Raw genomic sequence first — 16253 nt, forward strand, 5'->3', positions numbered from 1 at the left:
GGCCGCTGCTGCCGAGCCCCGGGCCGTGAACGCCGGCTGCGAGCTGGGCGCGGAGCCGGCCAGGCAGGATGCGCTACCGGGCGTCGGTGAGCGGGGGTGGAGGGGAGGACGGGGGGTCCCGGGCGGCTTCCCTGACTCGTGGCGCCGCCTCGGCTCTGCCAGGAAGCGGGCGCGGCCCAGGAATTTCGGGTGGAAAAATGTCCCGGAAAGTTAACAGGGGAAGGAGATTGAGGCTGGGAGGGCCGCGGCACTCTGGCACCCGGGGCGGGGCGAGTGGCTCCCCAGACAGCTGTGAGCCCTGAGACCCCTCACCCAGAGGACCGGGGCCGGGAGCTTCAGCCAGATTTGGCAGCAGCTTGGGGCAGGGTGGGAGGGGGGGCATGAGGGACAGCCTGAGAGAGCCAGGCGCCTGAATCCAGACTTGGGGGATACTTTGCACCGGAGACCTGAGTGTTTGGGGATTGGAGGAGTGCTGGTGGCCCCTTTGGGATGGTTACACACCTCCGGCCACCTTGCTCTTCTCTGACCCTTGACACTATTGGGGTCAATTTCTTAACGTCTCAGACCCTCTTTGAAGAATGTGGTGTGGGGTGAGGGCCTTTCTGAGACCCAGGGCTCACTCTGTTGGGCCCCAGAGGCAGCTGGACTTTCCCGGGTAAAACCCCCACCCCCTAGAGGCTTCTCTGGGTTCTCAGCGGAGGAGGGTGAGGAGGGTGAGCCTGGCCGCTGGAGGAGAGGGTGTGGACCGGCTCTGGGGGCGGGCCCCTCTCTGGGGTGGATGTTGCGCCCAGCTGGGATGGGAGGCCTCTGGGGTAGTCCTCCTCCTTTGGCCTGAGGATGGTCTCTTGCTTGGTCCCTGGACACTCACTCTGGACACTTTAGTGGGGAGACGTTAGTGAGATTCCCCTACCCTACATTCTATTCAGAATTCACTTGAAGCCATTTGTCTAAAGCAATTGTCACATGTGGCTCAGAGCTCAAGGACCTGAGGTCACCTGCTCTCATTCAACTCCTTCTCCTTGAGGAGAAATCAACTCTGAGAAGACTGGATTTATCCAAGGTCAACAGAGCATTCTTTCTGATCTTCCAGGGAATTCTTCTCATGACTCTGCCCTCTCTGTACAAAACCAGCACCTCCCTGCATTCAGTGGCCTTATTCTCATGTCCTCTGGGGTCCGCTGTGTTCTAGTGTCCTGTGTCTGAGTCCCCTGTGGCCTCTGTTCTGTGTGACCCATGTCCTCAGTGTTCCGTGTACTGTCTTCTTGTGACCCAGCATGTCTGTAGACCCAGCATGGTCTGTCTCCTGGGTGTTCGCTGTCCTTGTGTCCCTCTCAGGTCTGCAGGCGGGTGAACAGTGGCCTCACCGTACTCTGCTGCATCTGACGCTGTCCCACGGTCCATTCCCTGCAGGCCCTGGGCAGTGACGGGATACGGGTAACCATGGAGAGTGCACTGACTGCCCGTGACCGGGTGGGGGTACAGGACTTTGTACTGCTGGAGAACTTCACCAGTGAGGCAGCCTTCATCGAGAACCTGCGGAGACGGTTCCGGGAGAACCTCATTTATGTGAGGCCCAAGTGGGAAGACTATGGGATGTTGGGGAGGGGTACAGATGCAGGGCTGAGGAAGAAAGGGGCATCAGGGGTCTCTGGGAAAAACTTCTCACCCTCCACCTCCAGACATACATTGGCCCCGTCCTGGTCTCTGTCAACCCCTACCGGGACCTGCAGATCTACAGCCGGCAACATATGGAGCGTTACCGTGGCGTCAGCTTCTATGAGGTGCCACCTCACCTGTGAGTGATCCCCTATTTCTCTCCACCTGAGATGACCCCACCTTGAACTGAATCACTGCTCCATCTGTGAGGGGCTCCCACAGTCCCTCTCCCTAGAGTGACCTCACATTCCCCCAAGATCATCTTGTCTTTCAACTCGACCTAAGCATGGCCCCCAACCTCAGTGACCTCTGACCCCTACCTCTGGGGGACCTCCCAGCTCTAGATAGGAGTCCACTTGAGTGACCTCCAACTCCCCCACCTGTAAGTGACCTTCATCCTCCACTGTGAAGGATCTCTTTCGACGCTCACTCCTGAGGGTTCCCTAGACCCTAGCCTCCGGAACTATCCCCAGCATCCAGTCACAAATGAACTCCAACAAGATATGAGGTGGCCCCACCTGACACTGCCACCACCGACCTGCCCTCAGGTAGGCCTACCACCTACGCCGCCTCTGAGCTGCTGGTGTGCCTCTGCCCCAGGTTCGCAGTAGCCGACACTGTTTACCGGGCACTGCGCACCGAGCGCCGGGACCAGGCGGTGATGATCTCTGGGGAGAGTGGGGCAGGCAAGACGGAGGCCACCAAGCGGCTGCTGCAGTTCTATGCTGAGACCTGCCCAGCCCCTGAGCGGGGTGGTGCCGTGCGAGACAGGCTGCTGCAAAGCAACCCTGTGCTGGAGGTGAGGGGACTGCAGCAACTGAGCAGACGAAGGGGTGGGGAAATGCCGGGCATCTCTCACACCCTTGTCTACTCCTAGGCCTTTGGAAATGCCAAGACCCTCCGAAACGATAACTCCAGCAGGTTTGGGAAGTACATGGACGTGCAGTTTGACTTCAAGGTATCTGTTGGTGTGTAAGGGCAGGGAGATTGGGATTCCATTCAGTAGGCACCTGTTGGCCATGTCTTCGGCATCAACAAATATTTACTGGGTATCTACTGTGTGCTGGGCACTGTTCCAGGTCTGGTGGTATTGCAGGGAAACAACAGACAAAAATCCAGCCTCTGGCGGAAGTAGGCAGTAAACAGAAAGATGTAACTTAGGGGACAGGTACCATGGCAAAATGAAAAGAAAAAAAATAAACAAGGTAAGGGGTGGAGGAAGTTACTATTATAAATGAGGCCGATAGGGTCAGCCTCTCTGAGAAGGGGACATTTGGGTAAAGGCTTGATGGAGACAGAAGTGCAGATACCTGGGATAGAGGGAGGCGGCCCCAGCAGAGGGAATAGGCAGTGCAGAGACCCTGAAGTGGGAGGACATTTGGTGTGCTCAGGGCGAGCAAGCTTGTCAGAGGGGCTAGAGAGAGCGAAGGGCCAAGGAACAGGAGTCAGGTCAGGTGCACTGCTCTCCTTCTGGGTCCTGGTAAGAACATTGATTTTTAAACTCTGAGTGGAGGGGGCTGGTCACTGAAGGGTTTGGAAGGGAAAGCTGTCATGATGACTTTACTTCAAGGGAACTCTTCTGGTCTATACTTTTAAAAAGATTGTGAGAGGGCCCTCCCTGGTGGCACAACAGGTTGAAACTCAGCACTGTGAAGCTACTGCAACCCCTACAGCATGAGTTCAATCCCTGGCCAGGGAGCTGACCCACATGGCGTGGCAGACCTCTCTCCTGTCCTGCCTGCTGTTCCCCTCACCAGTATATTTCAGTTGATCCACCTTTTCTGCTCCCCACTTTGTCTCTGGTGAATCCTCTCATCCCTGCACCTCTGGCCTGTACCCCAGTTCTTATATGCATAAATAAATACAAATAAATCTTAAAAAAGAGAGAGCAAGAACCAGTTAGGAAGCTGATACTTAATAAGTCTAAGTGACAGATCACTGCTTGGATCAGTGTGGTGGCTGTGGCGGTGGGGAACAGTGGCTGGCTTCTGGGTGTTGTGAAGGGTAAGGCAGTGGGGTCGGCTGTCCGATTGGATGTGAGGTACTTGAGAAGAGAGGGCTTCAGGAGGACTGCAATGTTTTGGATGAACACCTAGAGGATGGACAAACCATTGACCAACTAACACACTCAGAGTAACCATTGATGTTTGAGGAAGGAGGGTGACGAGTAGCTCATTTCCAGACCTGTCAGCATCTAGGTGGAGCTACCAAGTAGATAGGGCCGAATACCCTCACTTAGATGAAGAAACTGTGGCCAGAGGGGTCACATGCTGAGCCCGTGCAGCTAGTGGCAGAGCTGGCGTCATAGCCCAGGAGCCTGGGGGCGAGAGGAGAAGGTGGACTCTGTCCTTGAGCAGCTGCACATCCTTTCCTGCACAGGGTGCTCCTGTGGGTGGCCATATCCTCAGTTACCTCCTGGAGAAGTCCCGAGTGGTGCACCAAAATCATGGGGAGAGAAACTTCCACGTCTTCTACCAGCTGCTGGAGGGGGGTGAAGAGGAGACGCTGCGCAGGCTGGGCTTGGAACGGAACCCCCAGAGCTACCTGTACCTGGTGAAGGTGTGTGGCTGGTGGGCAGGCCAAGTGCTACCCAGGGAGCACAGTGCCAGGGCTGCCAACCCAGCTCTGACCGTCCTCTAGGGCCAGTGCGCCAAAGTGTCCTCCATCAATGACAAGAGTGACTGGAAGGTCGTCAGGAAGGCTCTGGCAGTCATCGACTTCACTGAGGAAGAAGTGGAGGTGAGGCCTCTGCTGGGTGTTACAACCTGAACATTCAGGCCTCTCTCGCAGCCCAGTTCCATATATAGCCATCCTCTCCTCTCAGCCACTTCGCCACCTATTCCCTGTTCTGTCTGACCATTCATTGGCTGCCACCCCGGCGCTCTCTGCGCCTCCTGTAACCCCCCTCTGCCCTCTGCTCCTCCCCCCAGGACCTGCTGAGCATTGTGGCCAGCGTCCTGCATCTGGGAAACATCCACTTTGCTGCAGATGAAGAGAGCAATGCCCAGGTCACCACGGAGAACCAGCTCAAGTATCTGACCAGGGTGAGGGGTTGAGTAGAGGGCCAGGGAGAGAAGATGGGGTGAAGGGGAATACACCCTCACCATGGCCACCCCCTCTCTTGGCAGCTCCTTGGTGTGGAAGGCGCAACACTGCGAGAAGCCCTGACGCACAGGAAGATCATTGCCAAGGGAGAAGAGGTGAGGCCGTGCCTTTGCCTCAGGAGGGGGAAGGGCAGGCAGCTGTCTGAGGTGGCCCCAGTGGCCGTCATTTCCCCTCCCATGATGGAATGACACAGGCAGGTGGCTCAGGGAGGCTCACATCACCTGGGGAAAGGGTGACAGTCAGGCTGGAACCCAAGTCACCTGCCTCCAGGAGTGAGGCTTCTCGGTCACTGGGAGCAGCGAGGGCAGAGTGTCCTGGTTTCCTGGCATTCTGTCTGAGGGTTGCAGCATGGGAAGAAGTCTGTGGTATTCACCTCTGTCTTACACCGGCAGCTCTTGAGCCCGCTGAACCTAGAACAGGCCGCTTACGCACGAGATGCCCTTGCCAAGGCCGTGTACAGTCGCACTTTCACCTGGCTGGTCGGGAAGATCAACAAGTCGCTGGCCTCCAAGGTGAGGGCTGGGCCCTCAGGGCTCCAAACCCTCAGGCAGGGCAGTCAGCCTGGGGCTGGAGTGCGGGGCTGGCAAACGCTGGGACCCACACTTGGGTTGAATCCCTGCCCTAGGATGCTGAGAGCCCCAGCTGGCGGGGCACCACGGTCCTAGGGCTCCTGGACATTTATGGCTTTGAAGTATTTCAGCACAACAGGTCAGTGTCCCTCTGTCCTCTGCCTGTCGCTCTCCTATCCCCCCAGCCTGGTCCCTTTCCTCTGCCCACTACGGCTTTCTTTCCTACTGATGGCTCACTCAGCCACCCTGGGTCCCACTCTGTGGTTCTTACCTGGCTTCTCAGGAGCTTTGTCATGTTTTTTTCCTCCGCTGCCTCTCCTGGTTTCCCTCTTGAGCTACTGGGGTGCTTCTGTTTCCCTCACAGCTTTGAACAATTCTGCATCAATTACTGCAATGAAAAGCTGCAACAACTCTTCATTGAGCTCACCCTGAAGTCAGAACAGGAGGAATATGAGGCAGAGGGCATCGCGGTGAGTGTAAGCCTACACGTGTTCCCCTGTGGACACCTCAAAACCCAGGCACTGGTCATCCTGGGGGAGCCTGCCAGGCCCCCATGATGATGCCTTACTTCCCTTTACCCTTCAGTGGGAGCCTGTCCAGTATTTCAACAACAAGATCATCTGTGACCTGGTGGAGGAGAAGTTCAAGGGCATCATCTCCATTTTGGTGAGCCTCTGCCCCTCCCAGGCCTTGTATTGAGAGCCGAGGACAACACCCCCTTCCCTTCTTTCCAGGTCTGTTCGCAGAGTTTGAGTCTACAGGGGCGGGGCCAGGCAGGGCTGTGTTAGAGGGCGGGGTGAGGCTGGTCTGCAAGCTGTCTGTGGGAGGCCCCACGGCCTGCGCCTTGCCCCAGTGTCTGTGCCTCCTGGCACAGTGTCCCTGAATCTTCTGTACCATCTACCTCTTTCCCTGTACACCCCTCACCCTATGCCACGCCCCCCAGGACGAGGAGTGTCTGCGTCCTGGGGAAGCCACTGATCTGACCTTCCTGGAGAAGTTGGAGGACACAGTCAAGCACCATCCACACTTTTTGACGTGAGTGGGCCTGCCTGGCCGCCTGGGGCAGAGTCAGTGGAAGCTTGGGGTTCTCCCACAGTCAAAAACACCAGCCATGAGGAGATGCGGAGTTAAGGGCAGGTACACAGAGCAGCTTGCAGTACATCCACAAGTGAGCAGCATGGCTTCCTCAGTCTTTTTTTTTTTTTTTTTTTTTAAGATTTATTTGTTTATGCATACAGAACTGGGGTACAGGCCAGAGGTGCAGGTGCAGTGAGAGGATTCACTAGAGACGAGTGGGGAGCAGAACAGGCTGACTGACGAAGTACACTGCTGAGGGGAGCAGCGGGCGGGCCAGGAGAGGTCTGCCGCACGCTGTGGTCACCTCCGGGGCCGGGATGGAACTGGAGCTGAAGTGGCTTTGGCTTCTCAGTGCTGTGTTCTAACCCGCTGCGAGGCACACCACACCTGGTGTGCCACCAGGGAGGGCCCCTCAATCTTTTAAGAATGAAACTTGCGAAGATTTTTTGGCTTCCTTATTTGGAAATTGCTTTTTTATTTAAGGAATTCCCCTAAAGTGGGGAAAGGGAGAGAGAGGAAGGCCGGACAGCGCTATGTATTTTCCACACTTTTGCCCCTCTAGCCCACAGCAGCTCTGGGGAGGCATTCAAGGTGCTTTCTCCATCTCAGGCTCAAAATGGTGAAGCCACTTGCCCCAGGTTATCACATACCTAGTAAGTTGCAGAGCTGGGACCCAGTCCCAGGGCTGTCAGAGGCCAAAGCCCTGAGCGTTTTTTGCTTAATAGTTAAAAACCCCGTCTTTTACTATGAAAATAGTATTGTTTGTTCAAGAAAAGTTGGAATGTGTGCAGTAAACCACCAGTAATCCTGTCACCCAGAGGTCATCACTGTTAACAATTCAAGGCATTTCCTTCCTGCCTTTTTCTATACATTTTCCCCTAGTCGAGAACATATTGTGTATAAGACTCAGGATAATGTTATATCTTGGACATCTTCCTGTATCATCAAACAAAAAACTTTCCTCAAAATACTTCCGCCAGAGGCTCCAACCCACAAAGACTCCTACTCTCACTCCCCCGGCTTCTGCTAAAGTAACAAGACTGCCACAGACATCTTTGTGTCTTAAACCTATGTCTGTATCTCTGGTTAGTTGTTTGAAATAGTCCTTAAAAGACAAAAGTGGACTAAATGGTCAAAACATGCTTAAGACTTGAGTCATCTCTTGGGACGATTCCATTCTTAAAATGTAGCGGGCAGCACTTAACCCATCGGGTCACCGTGCAGTGGGCACAGGCCTCTGCCCAGTGTGCCTTGGTAGTGCCGAGACCTGGGATCCCAGAGGTCCTGGCACCATGGGACCTTGGCCAGGGCCTCCGTGGCCACCTCTGTGCAGGGAGGCTAATGGCTCTCCCTCTGTACCACCTGGACACAGGGGTGCCCCTGGACATCCTGCCCCTTACAAGATGCCTACTTCCTCTTTTGAAGTCTTTTCAGCAGGCAAAGGGCACAGTTCAGGTCAGCAATCTGTTGTTTCCTTTCCTGTCACCCCCAGGCACAAGCTGGCTGACCAGAGAACCAGGAAATCTCTAGACCGTGGGGAGTTCCGCCTTCTGCACTATGCTGGGGAGGTGACCTACAGTGTGACGGGTGAGGACCCTGGGGCTAGATATGCACCTTGACGTGGAAAGGGGATTTCCTTATCTCACATCTGCTCTCTCCTCCAGGGTTTCTGGATAAAAACAATGACCTTCTCTTCAGGAACCTGAAGGAGGTAAGGCTGGTGGGAATGGAGGGCAGGTTGGGTTGGGCTCAGGCTCTGCAGGACCTCCCCAGGGACTCTGTATCGCCTGCCCCTGTGCTCCCACCCTGACCCCCTATTCTTCCCTCTCAGGTCATGTGCAGCTCAGAGAATCCCATTATGAACCAGTGCTTCGAGCGGAGCGAGCTCAGTGACAAGAAGCGGCCAGAGACGGTGCGGAGGCTGTGGAACCCGGGGGCACGGGGGTGATGGTGTGCGTGGACTAGGGCCAGCGTGAACCGGTGAACCGGGAGTCAGCAGTGTGCATGTGAGCTTGTGCCAGTGTGTGTCCATGTGTGTCTGGGAGGCTGCCCATGGTGCATCCTGTGTCTGCTTCTGGGTGTGTATGCCTGTGTGTGCACCTGTCTCTAAGAGTTCACGTACTGTGTCTGTGTGGGCGCCTGAATGCATTTACTCACCCAGAAGACATTTGTGGCAAACGCTGCTACACACTTTGGATGCAAAAATGAAGAGGTGGTTTCACAGAAATATGTACAATTTGCTTTAGAAACTTAGAAGTGGGAGCAGCAAATTGCCTGAAAGGGTTAAGGGGGTCAGAGGGCCACAGAAGGCTTCCTGAAGGGGAGCTATTTTGAGATACGTGGGAATAAGTAGATGCTTGTCAGGTGGACCTATGGAAGGGAACTGTAGACAGCACACAGAGTCCAAAAAAAAAAAAAAATACAGGCAGTTGACGGGAGTGCTCATCAAGGAGAGAAGCTGGGCAAAGCAGATGTGGGAAAAACGCCAATGAGCTGTGTGCAGAGGTGTGACTGTTGAAGTTGGCAAGAAGAGTGCCTGGGCGGTCCCAGGAAGTGAGGTCAGCAGGTAGAAGCCAGGGTGCTGCAGGCTGAGACGTGTTTGGCAGGAAGGGTATGGAGACAGATGGTGTGTCATATGGGGCCCGAGGCCTGGGGACCCCGCCTCCCCCCCTCCCTTCCACCCTTCCCTTTGTCCTTAGCGTGGCCTTGGACCCACCTCCCCTCCCCCACCATGAGGATGCACCCGCTCCCGCCAGGTCTCACCAGCAGGCTGAAGATTCACGGGTCCTTCAACGAGCCCACAGTACCCCACCTCCAGTGGTCTGTAATGGCCCTTGCCTGCCCTGTCCCGGTGGTCTGCTCCTTCTGTATTCCTAAGTCATGGCAAGGAGCACCCTGCACCCGGCCCCAAACCTGCACAGCATCCCTGATTCCTCACTCTCCCCTGTCTCTCATCCAAGAAGCCACCACCTCCTGCCCATGTCTGCTGTCTGGCAACTCAGCTTTCCCTCAGCCCATCCCCATCCCCGCCCTGGTCTCCTGGCTTCCTGTTTGTCCATACCAACGGTCCTTCACAGATCTGCTATAGACATTCCAAAGTACAGCTCTGTTCCTGTCATTCCCTCTCTTCAAGTTCCTCTTTGGCTCCCTATTTCCCTCAGAATAAAACCCAGTCTTCCTACTGTGACTCATGACACTGCCTCTAAGAATGACTTTTCCTCCTCCCAACATGGATCCTTGCACACTTACAGCCTCCTTCTGGATTGGTTGCTCCGTCTTGCTCCTAGAACACCTCTGTATACATCCTTGTCACAAATGGAACAGGATGGATTACAAGCCTTTGCTGAGGAGTCTGCTTCTCCCGCAGGCCTGGGATCCTTGGCACAGTGTACACTGCAAAGCAGTGTATGGGAATCATGACTCAACACACAGGTGTTCAGGACTATAACCCTGAAATTCTAGAGCGGTTGCCAAAGAGAGATGTAGGACTGAGGTTGCAGGGGCACCAGCGCAGGAGTTTTAGACTGGAGTGAGGTTCCTAAGCTAAGGTCTGCAGCCCTGCCAGGGATGCTGGGAGGCATAGTCAGGCCCGTCCTTTTCATGGGTGGTGGGAGGAAGTAGAGGCCAAGGAAGGGGACGTGGGGGGCGGGAATCTGTAAGCCTTTCCCCGGGACAGGCCTCTGCAGGATCAGCAGCTTTGCCCCAGGCAGGGTAGAGGCCAACCTTCCATTCACCCTCGGCTCACTAGGTTGCCACCCAGTTCAAGATGAGCCTTCTCCAGCTGGTGGAGATCCTGAGGTCTAAGGAGCCCGCCTACATCCGCTGCATCAAGCCCAACGACGCCAAACAGCCCGGTAGGCCCTCCTACTCGCCCCGCCCCCAGGGTTGTAAGGCTGGGCCTTCCCTCCAGGCCCCGCCCGCTAACCCGCCCGTTACCCTCCCTGCAGGCCGCTTTGACGAGGTGCTGATCAGGCACCAGGTGAAGTACCTGGGGCTGATGGAGAACCTGCGCGTGCGCAGAGCCGGCTTTGCCTACCGCCGCAAATACGAGGCTTTCCTGCAGAGGTGGGGGCGGGGCCTGGCTCAGTGCCTGGGGAAGGGGGTGCAAGGGTAGAAACCCAGATCCCGGGTGGGGGGAGGGCGAGAGGACAAGGATTCTGGCCCCATTTTAGAGAAGGGATGCTGCGTCTCCAAGCTGCAGTGCCTTCTACCCAGCACGCCTAAGGGCAAGCTTGGTACAAAAAATACCCCTGCCCCTCGGCCCAGGCCTTTTAGAGACCTGGTTAGGGGTCATAAGAGGCTTACTGCGCATGCCTGACACTGGAGGACATGGAGGTCTTTGAGGAGAGCTTCCCGTCTGCTGAGATAGGACACAGCAGTTTTGTGGTTACCCTGGTTTAGGGTCTAGAGAGTCAGGTGTGCTCTCCTCTGCCGCTTTCTAGCAACATTTTCTTTATGCAGATGAGAATACCTAGTTTTCCTAGTCTTTTTTTTTTTTTTTTATGCATGCAAGAGCTGGGATACAGGCCAGAGGTGCAGGGAGTGAGAGAATTCACCAGACAGAGTGGGGAACAGAACAGGCAGATCCCCTTTAGTACACTGCTGAGGGAGCAGTGGGTAGGACAGGAGAGGTCTGCTGCGCCATGTGGGTCAGCTCCCTGGCTGGGGATAGAACTCATCTCACAGTGGCTGGCGATAGCTTAAAAGTGCTGAGACTTTACCCCCTGCATCACCAGGGAATCCTGCTCTCCTCATCTTTACAGTGGTAACAGTGACCTTCCAGGCTTTCTGTGAACAAGTGGGAGTACCCATCATGTGCCCAGGAAAGCTAGCTTGTACCCCCAGAGAAGGGTCTGGGTGCATTTCTGCTCCTTCTGTCCCCAGGTACAAGTCGCTGTGCCCAGAGACATGGCCCATATGGGCAGGACGGCCCCAAGATGGGGTGGCTGTGCTGGTCAGGCACCTTGGCTACAAGCCTGAAGAGTACAAGATGGGCAGGTTAGTGGCTCACATGCCCGGTGCTGAGGGGCGCGGGGCTGGTGGCTGCCGGGACCCATCACTGCTGCCCTCCCAGGACGAAGATCTTCATCCGCTTTCCCAAGACCCTGTTTGCCACAGAGGATGCCCTGGAGGTTCGGCGGCAAAGCCTGGGTGAGAGGCCCCACGCTTCCTGTCCCAGTGGTGTCCCTCCTGGGGAGCAGGAAAGAAATCACTGCATTTGGCTCCTTCTCCAGGAAGTCTGCCACACCCACATTCTGCTGCCTCCTCCTTCCTAGTGCCGGTCCCCACCATCTGTCCTGCCCCATAGAGACTCCCAGCGTGTTCCCACATTCCTTTGCTTCCTCCCACTCTCTGTCATTTATTTGCCCTTCACTTATTTATCCTCACTCAGTTGCTTGTTCAACCACTCCCTCATCATGCCACTAGGAGTTCCAACTGTGCCAGCTTTCCCCCACGCCCCCACCCCAGCTGCTTCCTCAGTGCTCTGGCCAACTGACTTTCTTAACCACAGCTACGAAAATCCAGGCCACCTGGAGGGGTTTCCACTGGCGGCAGAAGTTCCTCCGGGTGAAACGATCAGGTTTGGGTGCCCTGGGGTATTGGGAGGTGGGGTGGGGCAGGCCACTGGGCTGAGGAGACAGATAGCAGCGTTCTGTGGTCTTCGCAGCCATTTGCATCCAGGCATGGTGGCGTGGAACGCTGGGCCGGAGGAAGGCAGCCAAGAGAAAGTGGGCGGCACAGACAATCCGGAGGTCAGTACTAAGGCCTGGGAGGGGGTGCAGAGCAGGAGCTGTATGGGGGTCCATTGCCATATATCTCACAGCGTCCCTGTTGAATCCACCAGGCTCATCCGTGGCTTTATCCTACGCCATGCACCCCGTTGCCCCGAGAATGCCTTCTTCCTGGACCACGTGCGCACCTCATTTTTGCTCAACCTAAGGCGGCAGCTGCCACGGAATGTCCTGGATACTTCCTGGCCCACGCCACCCCCTGCTCTGCGTGAGGTGAGGTCTGTGGGCCCTCCCTGCTGGCTCAGGAAACATCAGAGCATTCACTAGGAAGGGCCAGGATGGCTGGACAGGGCCATGGAGGAGGAGGTGTGGGCCCAGTGGCGGGAATACGCCTCAGCCAGAAGGGAGCCTGGCAGTCTAGGTGAGCGCTCTGCCTCACTCCTCCCCACAGGCCTCAGAGCTTCTACGTGAGCTGTGCATGAAGAACATGGTGTGGAAGTACTGCCGGAACATCAGGCCCGAGTGGAAACAGCAGGTATGGAGAGCCAGGAGACGTGCGTGCACTAGCCAGTGAGGTCAGGAGAAGAGCGATGGCTGGGGGAGTACTCCTCGCCATGCCACCTTGAATGGGTCCACACCCCTTTGGCCCCACGGAGGAAGTGGAGGCTAGAGTCGATTCTGGGTGGCAAATAGAACTCATCTTCTGGGCCAGCTCCAATCCGCTGATAGGTGCCCAGAGACCTGTGTGGAAAAGCTGCTGTTTCACTCTGATTGATTGGAATGGCTGCCGCTGTTCTAGAGACACACACTGGTGGTCATTGTGCCAGTTCAATATTGGGTTGAAGTATTGGGCTGATAACTGAGGGACCAGCCCGGCTCAGATAACTGGCAGTAACCTGCATGTCAGCTACCTTAGCAACCTCAGGATCTCAGGTTGGAGCTGAATCTCTGGGACTTCAGGGACTGATAGGGAAATTATCCCCAAAGTCAGATGTGGACCCCTCATGATGCCGTGATGACCCTTCTGTCTGGTTGGGGGTGGGGGTAAGGCAGACCAGGCCACCGGCAGAGGCTTTTGGGAGTGTTGGCAGCAGGGTTCAGCCTCCTGGTGCTGGGACCAGAGAAAGCCTGACGGAGGCTGTCTTGGTTCCAGAAACTGGCCCCCACCTCATAATGTTCCCCACTCCTCTGACGTCCCCTTTCCCCACCTTTGTCTCCTTAGCTGCAGCAAAAAGCAGTAGCTAGTGAGATCTTCAAAGGCAAGAAGGACAATTACCCTCAGAGTGTCCCTAGGCTCTTCATCAACACACGGCTTGGTGAGCTCCTGCCTTTCCAGTGCTGACACCCGCCATCACCACCTGAGTCCCCCTCCCCTCCAACGTCCCTGTCTCCCGTCTGGGTTGCAGGTGCAGATGAAATCAGCCCCAAAGTGCTGCAGGCCCTAGGCTCTGAGCCCATCCAGGTGAGAACTGCACAGTTCTGCTGCCGGGGGGGGGGGGGGGGGGGGGGGGGGGGCACCCCCCCCGGGGCGCCCTTCAGCCCGCCCCCGGCCCCTCCGCTCTGTCCACAGTACGCAGTGCCGGTAGTAAAATACGACCGAAAGGGCTACAAGCCCCGGCCCCGGCAGCTGCTGCTAACGCCCAGCGCCGTGGTCATTGTAGAGGACGCCAAAGTCAAGCAAAGGATTGATTACGCCAACCTGACCGGTAAGCCAGACTAGGGGCTGCATTGGGAGGATCCTGCTCTGCCCCTGGACCTCTGACCTGTACCCTTCACCCCACAGGAATCTCTGTCAGCAGCCTGAGCGACAGCCTGTTTGTGCTGCACGTGCAGCGTGAAGACAATAAACAGAAGGTGCCCCTTTGGGGACTGGAGGCAGGGTGGGGGAGGCTCTAACTCTGAAGAGAGCCTCACCCCTCCCTGTCTGCTCCCCCCCCCAGGGGGATGTGGTTCTTCAGAGTGACCATGTGATTGAAACACTGACCAAGACAGCCCTCAGTGCTGACCGGGTGAACAACATCAACATCAACCAGGGCAGGTGAGGGGGTAGGGGGCCGTAAGAGGGGGGCACATGTTCACAGGGGCAGAACTCACCCATACTCACCCAGTCCCTTCCCTCCAGCATCACATTTGCAGGGGGCCCTGGCAGGGATGGCATTATAGACTTCACACCTGGCTCCGAACTGCTCATCACCAAGGCCAAGAATGGACACCTGGCTGTGGTGAGTGGGGCCTGGCAGACAACACCTGCTTCCTTGTTGACAGCCTTAGGGCCAGCACGGAGCCGCTGGTGCCAAAGCTTCCTTGGCCGTATTTGGGCACTAGACTGCCCCCTTCTTCCACTGCCCACTGAGGGCTGGAGAAAAGGCCACTTGGTTCCCACAATATAGAGTCATAACGATGGCAGCATGGGGAATCAGGGAAGACCTCGGGGGGTTAGTGGTGTGCGGGGTGGGACAAGTGGCCCGCTCTGGCTGCGAAGGGATTGCTTTCACTGTGGGATCATGGTATCCAGGATGGAGGCCAGTGTGTTCCTCAGACTGCTGCTACATGTATCTAACCGGGGAAAAGAAATGCCTGAGCCACCTTCTGTCTGCCTCCTGCTCACCACCAGGGCTTCTCCATCCCCACAGGTGGCACCACGGCTGAATTCTCGGTGATGAAGGCACCCACTGGACTCCTCCCACCTCCCAATGCTTTGCTTACCCCCTCTGCCCCTTCCCAGTTACCAAAGACTCAAGCTTCCAGACAGGGACCCAGAGACACTTCAGAGCCCACTGACAAACTCCCACCTCTGCTCACTGCTCTGTTGAGGGAGCTGAGGAGGCCAGGAAGCTGCCCCAGGAGTGGGCCAGGCCGGGCCATAGCAATAGGAAAGCCGGGGCCAGAGCCAGCCATGCCAGCCCCACTGCCAATGCCAAATATTTGAAAGAAGGGAACTTTTGCTGAGGTTTTCTCTGAGATTTTTTGATGCTTTATAGGAAACTATTTTTTAAAAAAGCCTTTTTCCCATTCAAGACACACTGGATGTGTTTTCCCTGACTTCAGCAGGGCAGGGGAAATAGTTGAGAGGTTGGGTGGTCTGGGCCCTGGTTCTCTCTTCCCTGCCCAGGCCACCCTCTCCTCCTATTCCCTTGGCACCTTGTCTGTCCACCTGCCTACCTGTACCTTTGTAGTCTGCTCCAACATCCCCCTGGAGACTGAGACCACCTTAGCAGCCAGCCCCATTCTTCCTGCCTTAAAATGCCTTCTCAACATCATCATCCAACATGAGGGCATCCTGGAGTGGGGGAAAGAGTCTTAAACACAGAATTTGGAGCACTGAGACATCATCTAGTCTAGTTTCTTGGTGTTACAAAGTAGGTGTGGACCCAAAGAAGGAAGGGACTTGCCCAAGGTCAACCAGCAGGTTAGGACAAAGCCAGGACTGCAGCGCTGTCTACAGCACACCTCACTAACTCTCCCAGGGACAGGGACCCCATGAAATGGACTCAAGTTTAAAGGTGCATGTGGCTCCCTGACCAGCAATCACCTTTGGGGGCCACCAGGTAGGAAGAGTACTTCTCGCCAAGTCCATGCCTTAGGATGGCAAACGCCCCGCCTACACATGTTGGCCCCGATTCAAAGATCTGGGGCCCATACTGCCCCTGACCTATCGCTCCCTGCCCTGGGAGCCTAGAGAAGCAGCTGGCCTTGGGAGGAGCTGCAGGGGCATCACCTTTTTCTGCTGCTTCCCCTACTTCCCCAGAGGTCCTGGGGGCTGTCCAACTGCCTCTGGGTCCACCTGGGGGTCTTGGCCCACTGCTGACACTTCTGCAATCCAGAGAAACACTAAATAAAGCAATATGTTTGCCAACAGTAGTGTCCTTGTCCATGCTGGGAAAGGGAGATGACCCCTAGAAGGCAACCAGAGTTCCCGTATTGCAGTTTTACCATGTCCCCAGAGGAAGGCGGCCAGGTTTCCCTTTTTCCCTGGGGGAAAGAAAGAACAGCGGGGGGGATCATTAGCTGCACTTGGACTTACCCCTTCATGATTATCTACTGATGCTGCTCAGCCTGGTGTTGTGAGCTGGTGGGGAAGAAGCACCACATGATCCCTACTCATGGGTCCTCA

At 56.1% G+C, this 16253-nt stretch overlaps 1 protein-coding gene across 2 annotated transcripts in view; it reads left to right on the plus strand.

Annotated features, from left to right (window-relative positions):
* The window catches only part of MYO1C (myosin IC), a 20321-nt gene extending 4332 nt beyond the window's left edge, over nucleotides 1-15989 (plus strand). Inside the window, exons 1-32 of one of the 2 annotated variants that reach the window (XM_004684802.2) lie at nucleotides 23-86; nucleotides 1411-1566; nucleotides 1680-1795; nucleotides 2257-2455; nucleotides 2534-2614; nucleotides 4036-4215; nucleotides 4297-4395; nucleotides 4587-4700; nucleotides 4785-4856; nucleotides 5154-5273; nucleotides 5387-5469; nucleotides 5695-5800; nucleotides 5916-5996; nucleotides 6274-6365; nucleotides 7900-7994; nucleotides 8072-8118; nucleotides 8239-8319; nucleotides 10156-10261; nucleotides 10355-10472; nucleotides 11292-11405; nucleotides 11482-11558; nucleotides 11920-11988; nucleotides 12076-12160; nucleotides 12253-12412; nucleotides 12591-12674; nucleotides 13362-13455; nucleotides 13546-13601; nucleotides 13710-13845; nucleotides 13923-13993; nucleotides 14080-14177; nucleotides 14262-14361; nucleotides 14773-15989. In XM_004684802.2, the coding sequence (XP_004684859.1) occupies nucleotides 69-86; nucleotides 1411-1566; nucleotides 1680-1795; nucleotides 2257-2455; nucleotides 2534-2614; nucleotides 4036-4215; nucleotides 4297-4395; nucleotides 4587-4700; nucleotides 4785-4856; nucleotides 5154-5273; nucleotides 5387-5469; nucleotides 5695-5800; nucleotides 5916-5996; nucleotides 6274-6365; nucleotides 7900-7994; nucleotides 8072-8118; nucleotides 8239-8319; nucleotides 10156-10261; nucleotides 10355-10472; nucleotides 11292-11405; nucleotides 11482-11558; nucleotides 11920-11988; nucleotides 12076-12160; nucleotides 12253-12412; nucleotides 12591-12674; nucleotides 13362-13455; nucleotides 13546-13601; nucleotides 13710-13845; nucleotides 13923-13993; nucleotides 14080-14177; nucleotides 14262-14361; nucleotides 14773-14799 (3135 nt within the window). In that variant the 5' untranslated portion in view covers nucleotides 23-68 and the 3' untranslated portion in view covers nucleotides 14800-15989. Of the gene's footprint in view, nucleotides 1-22; nucleotides 87-1410; nucleotides 1567-1679; nucleotides 1796-2256; nucleotides 2456-2533; nucleotides 2615-4035; nucleotides 4216-4296; nucleotides 4396-4586; nucleotides 4701-4784; nucleotides 4857-5153; nucleotides 5274-5386; nucleotides 5470-5694; nucleotides 5801-5915; nucleotides 5997-6273; nucleotides 6366-7899; nucleotides 7995-8071; nucleotides 8119-8238; nucleotides 8320-10155; nucleotides 10262-10354; nucleotides 10473-11291; nucleotides 11406-11481; nucleotides 11559-11919; nucleotides 11989-12075; nucleotides 12161-12252; nucleotides 12413-12590; nucleotides 12675-13361; nucleotides 13456-13545; nucleotides 13602-13709; nucleotides 13846-13922; nucleotides 13994-14079; nucleotides 14178-14261; nucleotides 14362-14772 lie in introns of those variants that run through there. The other variant, XM_012726432.1, reaches the window with a different exon arrangement.
* Nucleotides 15990-16253: the final 264 nt, after the last annotated feature.

This window comes from Condylura cristata, unplaced genomic scaffold, assembly GCF_000260355.1.
Source record: "Condylura cristata isolate star-nosed mole 26May11 unplaced genomic scaffold, ConCri1.0 scaffold00017, whole genome shotgun sequence".
Taxonomy (NCBI): Eukaryota; Metazoa; Chordata; class Mammalia; order Eulipotyphla; family Talpidae; genus Condylura; species Condylura cristata.